Source organism: Chrysemys picta, chromosome 19 (genome assembly GCF_011386835.1).
Source record: "Chrysemys picta bellii isolate R12L10 chromosome 19, ASM1138683v2, whole genome shotgun sequence".
NCBI classification, from domain to species: Eukaryota; Metazoa; Chordata; order Testudines; family Emydidae; genus Chrysemys; species Chrysemys picta.
Window position 1 is genome coordinate 6,238,355 of NC_088809.1, and position 13,471 is coordinate 6,251,825.

Consider the following 13,471-nt stretch of genomic DNA (forward strand, 5'->3'; position numbering starts at 1 on the left):
AGCAGCTGCATAGGGCTTTCCATTTTCAAAGTGAAGCATTAACACTTTAGGGCTAAATGCTACCCTTGGGCATGTACACGCAGCTGCCACTGGAGCTAACAGGAGCTGCACATGTGTAATCAAGGGCAGAATTTGCCCTTAACTATTTAACGAGGTAACCCACACAGTGTGCCTGTGAGACAGGTGAGTGTTACCATTCCCACGTCACACATGGGAAACAGCCATGCAAGACCCAATTCTGCTCTTTCAGTCCACTGATGTCACAATAGTCCTATAATAGTAAAAGCCCATAAAAGGACACTAACTTAACTCTGGTACCACTGACAACACTATCTGGCAACCCAACTGAATGACAAAAATACACCATGGGTGGATTAACAGATAAAATAACCTAAACAAAATCTGTGTTGGCTATAAAAGGTGCAAAGGAAATATCTCTTTATCAACTCTTAGTAAACAGTTTCCTTTACTTCATTCTGCTAAAAAGGAGCAGAGGCAAACAAGAGTAAAGCCAAAACATGATTCATTTAGAGATGAATCCCACCCTGATAAAGGTTTACATTGTGTGGGTAAACAATTTGTAAATCGTCCTGAATAAACCGTAAATAGATTGTTTCTCTACTATACATAACGCAAGTTGGGTTTTTTTTGTTTTGTTTTGTTTTTTTGGGACACTAGTAGTAAAAAGCTAGCTGGAAAAAAATTACCAGGATTGTGCTCAGAAAATATTTATAGCCATAAAAAGCAAGCTCAAGTTAATGTGAATGGAATATAATTCTTTTGTTAGTCCAATCAAAAGGTAATATGCAGGCTTTTTGGTCACTAAAATCCATTCTTCCGGGGTAGGATTATATCAATACCATTTTAATATGAAAGAAGTATTAACAGAAGGATTAACAGCAATGGTCTACAAATGTACTGAAGTGCTATGCAAGTTTCTACATCTTAAAGCTTATTCAAATATTTCTAAATTGCATGTGATCCTTCATTAAAATCATGATGTCACGATTGCACAATCAAGAAAAGCCAACTGACAAGGATACTGTATTAAAATCTGTTTGTCCTTCTTTCATTTCATCAACAATAAGTAAAACAACACTTACTGTGACATCTGTACATAAGCAGCTATGCAAAATGCTCAACATATACAAGTTCTTCACCCAGTATATAACTAATATAAAAGAAGAAGAGAGTTCTAATTTATAATTTACTGTGGTTTTTAACTAACTCTGAACTGCATACTTACTTTCCATACTGCATCTTTTGCAGAAGCACAGAATTAAATTATATATGATATTTTGAACTTAAATAGCATCTTTCAGCAGAGGATCTCAAAGCAATTTACAAACATTAATTAAACCCTACACCCTTAAAACAGATTATTATTCTCATTTTACAGATGGGGGAAAATTTACATACAGCTAAGTAACTTCCTCAGGGTCACACAGCAAATTAGCGGTACAGCAAGGTATAGAACCCAAAGGCCACTCTTCTGCTCTAACCACTAGACCTCACACGCTCCACGAGACAACACTAACTCCTTCAAATGAAAACAGTGCATAATATCTGTCTATTTAACAGTATATTATACCAAGGAGCTGTTACGATCCTAAATCCTTCTTAGTTTGTGGATTAAAATAGTCATCACAGTTTTCTGTTAATCCAGCTGCTACACATGTGGACCAAATCCTTGCAATTAAAGTCCATTGTGAACTTCAGTTAATTATGTTTTTCAAGTATATGATAAAAGTCTTTAAAAGGCACATAATCCAGATCAACCATCTGTATCCTTTCAGTTCCACACCTGAACTGTAAATAGGCACAACAAAAACATCTAAAATAACACAATGGTTTCCCAATTCCTATAATTTAGAACTAGGGTGACCAGATAGCAAGTGTGAAAAATCGGGACAGGGGGTGGGAGGTAATAGGTGCCTATGTAAGAAAAAGCTCCAAAAATAGGGACTGTCCATATAAAATTGGGACATCTGGTCACCCTATTTAGAACTAAACTGATTTTATCTTAATTCTAGGACTTGATTTAAAAAAAAACGTATGTACATTTGTTTCTGCTCTGAAATGTTGTATCTAATTTTGATGCAGAACAAGGTAAGGCTCAGAAATTTAAGCAGTGGCCAAGCCATCTCACTTTTTAAAAAAAGAAAAACACCGCATCCTAACACTACACAGTTACTATATACTCCCATGCTAATTGCATTAGGTGAACATAAGCAGCTGGTGGCATGGAGGGTGGCAGGTGGAGAAGCAAGAGGGCATAAGAATTTTTAAAGGCTTTTGCTTTCTTGTAAAAGGCTGCAGTGTTCTTTCCACATGCCTACCCACATCTCGCCAGTGACACACACTATTCCAATTCAGTACAGCAAACCACCAACCTTTCAGCATCAAACAGTATCCCTGGATCCTTCCTTAGACAGATCCCCAAATAAAGTACATACTTAGTCAAGAGAGTCTCTCTCCAGATTAACAACAAGGAGTCCGGTGGCACCTTAAAGACTAACAGATTTATTTGGGCATAAGCTTTCGTGGGTAAAAAACCCTCACTTCTTCAGATGCATGGAGTGAAAATTACAGATGCAGGCATTATTATACTGACACATGAAGGGAACGGAGTTACCTCACAAGTGGAGAACCAGTGTTCACAGGGCCAATTCTCTCCAGATTGTCATACCTCTTTCCTCAAACTACGAAACGGGGCTAATGATATACTAGCCCCAATTCCTCATTCACCCTCCTTCTTTCAATCCCTGTTTCCCAACATTCCCCATCCCTACCTAAGCTTCAGGAATAAAAGGCTGCACTGGGACCTCCATGTGGCAATACAAGTTGCTAATCTTTTGCCAACTGACTCGCCTTGCCATAACTTTGACTGCAGTGACACCCAGACTGTTGTTACGAAAAAGGCTTCTCTTCCACATTTCTGGAAAACATCTCACCAACTCAGCACTCATCTAAGTTAAGAGACTCCTTTTATTTTTTTAAAGTAATTATTCAATACAACTGTTTATAATTTTCACAGAACATTTTCAAATCAGGTATATGAGGGTTTGTGTATAATTTCAGTGAATCCATAATTTGAGGCTTCTAAGAACTGTTAAGAGACTGATGGATATATTTACTTAAACATCTTGGCCAAGATCTTCAGAAGCAAGTAGTGTTTTCTGAGTGCCTCAATTTTGAGTACCCAACTGAAGACGCCTGAAAAGGGCCTGATTTTCAAACACATAAACCCTGAAAATCAGGCCCTATTAAAGATGTCTCGAAACAAACACTCACAAATAGAAGCACCGAAACTCACAAGTCACTTTTGAAACACCTGGCCTCTGTTTCTTTGGAAATACCACCACGCTGTGGTGTGAATGTGTTAGCTTTTTCTCCAGTTCAGAAAATCTGCCCATTACAGAAGTCTCTGGGCATACTAATCAAAGCCAAATGAAACCTCTTAGTTTCTTTTTGAATATCAAATGCTAAATCTATTTAAAACTTCAAACCGGTAAAGACGCAACTTACTGTAATTTCTCTTGACAAAAAACAGACTCGGATGGATGAAAGGTACAGAAGTTGAGAGTTCCTTCCTGTTCTCTATACGATGTCAATTGTTAAAAATGACTGGATGTGTTACAATAATTATTTACAGCAATCTGGTGTCTGCTTCAAGCATGTCACACTGAACTGCTGTGTGGTAATGAGAGGAATAGGCTATAACTGTGAATGTATAAATATATCTAGGAGGAATAAGAAGGCACAGATATTTCTGGCCACCTCTTGACTATCCCAGGACGTCAGGATCATGATAGGTGATCCTGTAATAGCAATAAAGGAAATGCTATTCATAGGGGCAAGGTTTTTAATCCATAAATCCCGCCACATTGGAGAAGCCCCAAAAGGGAAAAAAACTCAACTTTTAGCCTGTGAAGGAGTGCTCATTCCCCTAAAAACAACAGTCACTGAAAAGGTCTCTGTGTGTCAAGAATCCCACAAAAACTATCCTGATGGCACAGAGGGCAACCATGAAGGCAGGAAGGGTGAGGATTTCACAAGTGCCTCTACTGTACCCTTCCACTAGTGTTCATGATCTGTCCGGCCCTTTGAACACCCTCAGACTGGCTGAAGGGATCCCCTAGCCTTTCTAACCTCTCGCTCTTGCTGACACCATAAGAGAGACCTAGGTTTCCTCTTACACATCAGCAGAGGGGACTTATTCCTATTAGGGGAGGGGAGCTACAGGGAGCCCCAAACAGGCCCTTGTTTTTAAAATTAGATTGATATTGGACTGGTTAAATGAAAATTACCTGTTACCCTCACTATTTACAAGGGACCAGCAGGAATAAACAGCAATCATTCTAAATCCAAACAACAATCAGCACGCCAACAAATTACACCATCAAAGAGAAGGGCAAAAATGAACAGATGGTTCCAAAACTCACTGCCTAGGGCAGAAAGGAAGAAACTGAGGGTAACTAGGACTGAGGATACTATTATAATTACACCCCAAAAGTTTTGATTTCCCTGGGGGTGGACTCTGCTTTCTATATGGTTTCTATATTGTTCATGGCCTCTAAGAGCAACACATCATCAGAGTGGATGTGGAAAGGCAATTCTTGAAGGATTTTCTTTTTTGTAAATTTATCAACCACACTGTTAAAAGAAAAAAAAACTAAGGGGGGGAAAAAAACCACAACAACACTGTCCTGTCAAGTTCATTGCACCTGGCTTTCATGTTTTCCCCACAAACAATACATATTTATCTTCTGGATGTCCAGATGTGCTCCATGACCATCCAGGCTGATGAGCAATGAGATTTTTAGATAACCAGATTAGTGACTTTGTGATAGCTGTGAAACAAAATCTGAAACGTTAAAGCCCCTAAACCATTTAATTTACAATGGAGACTATTAAAATGTGGATTTCCACATAGTTTATTTAAGTAGGTTCTAAGTAATAAACTCTGTCTTGAGTATTTATAGGGGACCTATCCCCTTAATATCTAGGTACCCTGTAAATTTATACTTTAATATAGATTTCAGGTACAGTATTTGCAGCAGTTTAATACAAGGCACAGTGGCATTTTTAATAGCATCATCTGTATTGGGAAATACAGATTATTTGAATCCAATGTTACTGGAATCCACAGTGAAATCAATATTTTCTTTTTTCAGATACTGCCGACTACTGAACATGGGATACTACAAAAGCAACGTAGTGACTTGACAGAATAGGTGTGCCAGACAACATAGAAGAAAAATGAGATTTACCATGAAGAGGTGAGCCAGATGGGCTGCTCGACAAGCCTGGGACAGGGCTACAGCGGCCTCCTTGTTTAGATGTCAGCTCCTGCTCAATCTCCTCCAACCCTGCACTCTTCTGGAAACGGCTCATGCGGTTTACCACCCGGGGCGACATGTGAGTGCGGACACAGGGCTGACCACCATAAGGATTGATGGGGAAGACGTGGGAAGTGCCACGAAGAGTGCTGACCACCACCCAACGACAGTCATGGCTGAAGGAGATATCTTGTACCTGGAAAAATGCAAAGTTACATAGATATGTAAGTGTCATTTCACAACCTTTCTGAAACAAAGTTGGGTATCATGTTATAATTGAAGACACAAGTCTGAACAGAAAACATTTAACTTAAACTTTGGCTTTTTTAAGTCAATAGTTTGATTTTATATTTCTAGTGAACAGCAACCAACGATCTTTGCTTTAATACCGTTTAACACAATCCCACACCTTGAATCACCTTGAAGAAGATTAGGGTTGGAAGAGACCTCAGGAGTATTTTGAGTATTTCTCAAAAGTGTCCTGAAACATTTCTTCTAAGGGTACAACTCAACAAAACAAATTGCAGTGCAAAATCCCACCCAAAGCCACGGGAGCCTGATGTAATTTTTTAACTGAATTTGGTCCCCTAAAAGAAAACATTCAGGAAGGCATTGCAACTGCATGTTTGACAGCAGGCAAGGCACCCATTATTTGCTTGCTCATTTTAATTCTCAGGAAACATGACAAATAAGAAGTAAATTATCATCAACAAAATTGTATATTCATGCCAAATAGTTTGATGTGGTTTAGCGGTTCGAAGAAAAGACTAGGAGTGTCAGGAGTTGACTTCTTGGCTTTGACTCTAAATTCATGAGCTTTGACTAGTCACCTAAACACTATGGTCAAAAATTTGAAAAGCTGTTACTAGATTTTTTATTTATTTTTGTAATGCTCAATTTGAGAAACACCGGGCCCGAGTTTCAGATGCACTAGCACCCACAACTTCAGTTGAAGTCAATGGAAGCAGCAGGTGCTAAGCACCTATGAAAATCAGGCTCCAGGTTTCACAACTGAGGCCCCCAAAAATCTGGGGCCATTTTTGACCTAGAACGCTACCTCCATTTGTAGGATCACTGAAAAATTATTTCAATTGTAGTTAAAATTGCTTCACTCTACCACGGGAAAAGAGTGAATTTTATGAATCAGCTGTTAAAACCTATGACATTAACAAAAAAGGAAGACCCCCTGAACCAGATTAGCTCAAATATCTTTTATCCATAGGAGTACTCTCACAATGTGAACTATTTGAGAAGCATGGGTCTTTGTTTTAGCTTCTCCTTAAATATCATCTCTAGATCTGACACAAGAAAAACATATATTAGTTAAAAACACTCTCTGATGTAGTTACCTTTTATATAGATCTAAGATATAAAACTCAACAGAATTTAATTCTCTTCTAAGTAGGCTTTACATAACACCTTGATAGAAAGCAAATTCTTGCTCCTTTATGGGAATGCTTCATAAAAGGGAACACACTTTGTGGTCCAACACCATATTGCCAGACAGCTCATGAAAACAAGAAATTTAGTTTAATTTACCATAGAAAAGTCCTAAAACAATTTTCGTAAAAATGTTTTAAAAAGTAAAAGCCGGATAAAAAGAAGTATGTACATGAATGGGATTTAACATGGCACACAAACATATAGGTGAAGGGTTAGTTTTCATTTTACTATTAAACAGCATAAGCTAACTAAAATTCTTCAAGCTTTCAGAGAAGCCAGTTTTACAATACACTAGGTACTCAAATTGGAGTAAACACTGATAAAATCTTGACAAATATTCCAGAAATGCAATCCAAATATTCCAGACAAAAGCAGCAAGTATTCAAAGTGTAAGTTTGCAATTGAGCCCTGAAACCTTTGAGATAAAAAAGGGATTTAAGTATTGTGACGTGTGACAAGATATTTGGCTGACAGACTGTCACTATACAAAATGTTTCATCAACTTTACATAGATAAACCAAAAAATACCACTACACACCTGCTCTTTTCAATTATGGTGACATAGCCAAATGATCTGCTAATGATCTAGTTAAATAGGGTTCCTAGAAATCTGACAGTTTTAGCACTTTCAGCGAATCTAGTATTACTGGTATATAGTCATTCCACGAGCACTTAAAACTCCTAGTTTGTCTAAAAAGAGTTTCATCTTTACAGACTGCTCAAAACAGATTAGAGGCCCAATACAAAAGAACAAGAGCCAAAAGAAGAGAAACCCCATAATCACGGGATGAGAAAAGAAGGCAGTTCTCACATGTCAGAATCACACACAAGAACTGTATACAAAATAGCATTCTCAATTACAGAAGAAGGCTATATTTCAAATCACTCCTTCTATGGCCTCTCCAAACCTAATTTTCCTGTCTTCAGTATGCACGATACCTGCCCTCTTATGCATGCCAGACATCTGAATAGATCGTCCCACCTTTAACACCTTCAATGCACTTGCCACTCCTTTTCAGATTCAAATCAAAACTCCCCTCATTGTTTCTAAAAGTCTCTATTAACTTCCTCTCTACTCTCCTGTTCACTGCCTCCACACATCCAGCACCTGTCTCCCCTGCCTCGCTCTAGTCTCATGCTCTTGGTGGAAGAGAGTCTTCTCCTCTTCAGCTCCTGCCAACTAGAATAAACGGATATTGGTTTGAGTCTCACCTGAGAAACACACTTTTCCCCTTGCAAGTGTCTCTTCACTCCCCCCCCCCCCGATGTCTATTTTAACTTATTTCACCATAATCTCTTTACATCACTGTACTGAGCAAGAAAAAAAATGTACAATTTCATACTAAATTAGCTTTCAGCATGCATTCCTCATTTTATATTCTGGGGAAAAAACAATCCAAATAATGCCAAAATCCTAGCTCATGACAACATGCAGGAAACAAATTAGGAAGTAATTATAAAGTCTCATGTAAATGTGCCTGTTCTCGAGAAAAAGAGGTTGCAGTAGCACCAGGCTAAATGCTCCATTTAAAATAAAATGCAAATGACCTTTACCTTCCATCCCAAACAATGACACAGCGGTGACCAGCTGGGATGAGTGATGGTGGAAAAGGATGGAAACTTAGAAACCAGGTAGCAAAGAGCTGCAGTTGCTTTACTATGAAGGAGACCCATAAACAAAGAAGTGCTACTCACAAATGAGATAGAAATTAATTATCAAAGAGTCAAAGAAAATATATGCAGAGAACCTACTCTCCAGGGACAAAAGCAAATATTTTGAATACCACATTGGTGTTTTCTGCATATGACACATCTCCTACAACTTCAAGAGCTGCATTGTCTGAAAGCAGCAGCAGATTGGAAGATTGGAAGAGTTTAAATCATGGTACGTTTGCAGTTTCATTTGTGGGCATTAATTAAATATCTTATTTTCACATAGCAAGATCACAAATCTTTGTGCGCAATTTAAATGAACCCTTAGCTTCTTTTCAATAAGCAATGAATGAAAGGAAAGGAGCAGGGTAACGTCAGGATGCTGTTAGGACCAAGTGTAATCCCATTCCCAATTGCTTCCAAAATCAGTTGTGTGTATCTGTGAAAGAAGTTTAAATTATCATGTCGAGCCTGCTGTTATCCACTGTACTGTTACTGTACATTACACAGAGTTCTTGACTGCTCATAGAATAAACAAACTGCACTGTGCCCCATTAGTGGTTTGGGAGTTTATGCTATGCGTTGCAATTTATTGCTGTTCTTTAGGTTAATGTACTATTATTCCATGTATTTATAATATATTTCTACATTTTCTGTTAATTATGATGTAATGTTTGGATACTGAAGATCAACCATTCTCTATAATGTTTACAGCTTTATGTTAATAAAGTAAAAAGTACAGCAGACCTCTCACGGGGTTTACTCTGTAACTCAAGGTCAGCATCAGATTCAACATTCACACCTATATTTTTAAATTCTATGTATTTCTTTCACACACACACACACACACACACACGCACACACACAAAATGTATATGCCTTGGTTTTGGGCTAGTTCAGGTAGCTTTAAAGCCAAGATTTTTTAAAAGCGTATAAGCTACAATATTAAATGCTCTTTGCGGGGATGCCAGGGCTTTCCTCTGGTTCTAATGCCATTTCTTCCCAGTCTAGTTGGCTTAGGTCTCTCAATCACTTTGGACTCAGTAGCATGCCTAACACATCCCCGACTTCCACAGAAATCACTGGGTGTGGGTGGGGGGCACAAGAACCCTTCTCCCTGGTCAATAACATATAAGCCTTTTATTTAAGGCAAAGGAATGTAGCCACTATGGGTGTAGTGAAGTGATCATCAAGGGGTTAAACAGGGTTTCTCATATTATTATGGGTTGGCACCATGCTCCACCCCTCCCTTAGTACTTGTTTAGTTTGTGGGTGTTCCCCCACACTCTGTTATGTGTCTGAACAAAGCATGTTCCCTGCCTGCAGTACTGAGGAGTGAGTTTCTTGTGCACTGAGCAGTCCTTTTACAAAAATGGGCAAGTCATGGCTGAAAGGGTGACTGCATATATATAGCTAGATGGATAAATGCTCATTTGATCTCCTGTTTAAACACAGAATTAGCTGCAGAACACTTGATGAAATACGGGTATCCAGTTCTCCAGTGTCAATAAAGTACTCCCCTGTTCTCTTTGATTCTTGATGCAGGGCATGTTCCCTGGAACCCTTGCACTTGTTTTATGGAATATCTAGCTTGCACGCATCCTTTGGAACGCTGCTGATTCAAAAACAGAATTCCCTGGTCAGAATGTTTCAGTATTTCTCTTGGAATACTTATTTGAGGCCCAGCCACTGTCCCACATCTGGTAGCAGTTGAAGCATCAGAACCTTCTCAGAGCCAAACCATTATTTTCTCAACCCAAAAGGTGCTGTAAAGTGTCATGCAGGTGCTGCTGCCGGCTGTAACCTCTTGGAAGGATGACATTACTGTCTGGCTTACCTGCCATTGCCTCTTCCTACTAGTATAACAGTACTGATGTAATGATGAAGTACACTATCCAACTACTACTGCTCACACTCCTCGGTCTTTACGTTTATGAAGAATACAGAATAGACTTTATGACCATGGAATCCTTCCCATTTCTTGGTCCAAGTAATTCTAAATCAAACCTTGAGGTTCTGAAGTTGGCTCTGACATAATTATTTCTGCTCTAGTTAAATATTTGTAGTAGCATCTATTCATTTAGCAATCAGTCATTTTATGGAACGGCTAGATCTCCTCTTGGTTTATACTCAAGTGTCTGCAGACTATTTTCCCAACTGAGTCAATTAAACAATGCTTTCAAATATGCTGGTAAATTGTAACAGCTCCTGGGAGGAAATAATCCAGTGTTTGCAAAGGAAAGGGCATACAACAGTCTGTGAAGTGGTTTCTAAACTGATACATAATGAAAGAAAGCTTTGAATGACCATGTATTACACAGTGAATCCTCTCCTTTCTAGCTTCACTCATCCTTTCTGGTTACACTATTTCCCGTCCTTGCTATTTCTTCTTCTTGTAACATTTTTCATCTTTCCAACTATTTTTGTCTCGCCTTCCTTCATTTCTCTCCATTCTTATTCCCTTCTCCTGTCTTTCTTCAATTCCCTCCCTTGTACACCACTTTTTTACTTCCCCTTCCCCCCCCCCCATCTATTTGTCTGTTTTGTGTACTGTGACTGCATAACCTCCTGAAATCTGAAGCAGAAACCTTGCTTTCGGGTTCAGAAACACTATGGGGCAGTATGAATATTGTAGTATCTGGAATTTGATCACATTATATGATTTGCCAGTGGCCCTATAGAGCTAATCCTCCAAGAATGCAGTGATCAGAGGGTAATGTTACATGAACAGAGTCTCTGAAAATCCAGAAAGAATTATTTGATTCTGGGGCATCATAACTGGCATACACAAACATAACGCTTGGTTTTCCTTTTTGTCCAGCAACGAGGAACTAGGGTAACTTTCTTGCCACCATTCCTGGTTTCCCCTTACCATTGTTCCTCTGAAATTTAAATCCAATCTTAATTAGGCTAAATATATAAAATGTCACAAGCCTAACGTGAAACAAAACAAAAGGAAGTCTATTGAAGCACCTGGAAAACTGATTATTTTCAAAACAGTTGATAAAAAAAGGACAGTTAGGAGGTAAGGCTGATTACACAAATGATCACATGGGCAGATGCTGACCTTGTTTACCACTACTCTTGGAAATTACTGACAGCTCACATCCAGGCTAGATACTCCAGGGCTTTTAAAAGTTAATACTGTACTAACTGTGCGTACAGTACTTACAGCTATATTAAAATCAACTTTTTTATTTAAAAATCAGTAGCACCTATATTCAGTGTAACACAACACTCAGTACACTAACCTTACAGTCCACAGTTTGATATTGTATTTTCAAAGGGGTGGACAAGGTGGGCGAGGTAGTATCTTTTATCCTGAAGAAGAGCTCTGTGTAAGCACGAAAGCTTCTCTCTCTCACCAACAGAAGTTGGTCCAATAAAAGATATTATCTCACCCACCTTGTCTCTCTAACATCTGGGACCAACACAGCTACAATAACACTGCATACATTATATTTTCATGCCAATTACAAGAAACAAGCTATCAGAACACCTTCGGATCTTCTTGGTGCTGTCTCGGGCCTTTTACTTGTACTAATGCTGGCAATGGTAAGAAAAGTTCTCCGAGCTTTATTGAATTGTCTCCAACCTGAATAGTGAAGTGAAACAACAGAAAAGCATGATCAGCACTATCTCATTAGGAATTTAACCTGTCATGTCTGCAATTCACTCCCTCAGCGACTGGCTTCTCCAGATGTTCTTAGTTTCAGAGACACTGGGGTAAATGCTATACGTAATGTCAGACAGTAATGTTCACCATTATTTGAATTACATGACCAAAGGGTTTTATTGTTTTATCCGGGAAGAAGGCATTGACACAGCAATGATGAAGTAAGGGCCAATATAAAATTAGCAAATGCTGGTCTGTATTTTTTCCCAGAAAGTTAAAGGAAGACTTTGTACAGTAACAGGTGAAGATGAAAGAAAAATAAAACCATAGACACCACAAAATATTTTTATTAGATTCACAGGGCCCTGTTCTGCCACCCTCACCCTGAATGGTACCTTACTCTGCAAGGAATGCCATTGATTTCAACTCTGCGAGTTAAGATGGCAAATTCAAGCCCACGGCGAACTACCCGATATGTCTCTTCAGACTGAGTAGTTAGTGCAGTAATAACAAAATATAACTACATTCACAAAGGTCACTGTTTAGAGCTCTGTCTTCACAGTCTAGTTAAGAAGTGGAGCACAGATCCTTCCATTCAACTGGCAACATTTTTATCTACTGGCAAGTTTCATCAGTGAATGATTAACGACTTTAAATCATTTTTTACTATTTCAAGACTGTTCCCAGGCAAGATTATTTCCCAGAAATATTGTCTTCAACAGACTGATTCAATATTTGTGACTACACTACTGTAACTATATCAGAAAAAAAAAGAGATTTATATTAAATGTGGGGTAGCTGCCTGTAAAATATTTAAATGATTGGCTGTCTGGATACACTGAGACTTAACCTTAAGCATACTTTCTGAAATCATGTTTAAAAGACATTTTTGCATTCTCTGTAAAAGGGCAAATATGTCTCTTGGCAGCACAAGGTGGTATGTTTTTATCATTTTGTCTATTTACCTACACTGACTGAGGTCAGTTATAACAGCAGTTTGTGAGTCAGAACAAGCAAAAGTCCGCCAGCCTGAAAGATTACACAGGACCCTGGCCACCAGCCCACCAGTGCTATCACCACACTTATTTGTTCTAGGTTGAGATAACGCTGTTTTCAGGCTCTTTTTTCTGTTTACGCTTTAAGATCAAAGAGAAAGTGTAGACAACCTAACTTTCATCTGCAAGCAAATAAAACTGCTCATCTTAGAACATCCTGCACCTTGGTTTCCTACAATCCAAAATGCATGTGGGCAAAAAGTTCTATTGTATTATGTAAATACTGATTCATATTGGGTAAACGAGAACAGCTGGAGGTATGACTAGAATTAGCATCTAAAAATTCACATCTTTAACCAAAATGTATCCAAGCTTCTTTGATCCAGAAATCAAATGGACTCCGGAGAGCACAGATTTCCTGA

The 13,471-nt window shown here is 38.6% G+C and overlaps 1 protein-coding gene across 19 annotated transcripts in view; it reads right to left on the bottom strand.

The window, feature by feature from the left end:
• The window catches only part of BCAS3 (BCAS3 microtubule associated cell migration factor), a 488,284-nt gene that overhangs the window by 318,840 nt on the left and 155,973 nt on the right, over window positions 1-13,471 (bottom strand). For all 19 annotated transcript variants that reach the window (XR_010593801.1, XR_010593802.1, XM_065573036.1 and 16 more), the window contains one exon: window positions 5,274-5,538. Coding sequence is in view for 17 of the 19 variants with exons in the window: in XM_065573036.1 (XP_065429108.1) it covers window positions 5,274-5,538 (265 nt within the window). In the remaining 2 variants the exon portion in view is untranslated. The remainder of the gene's footprint in view (window positions 1-5,273; window positions 5,539-13,471) is intronic.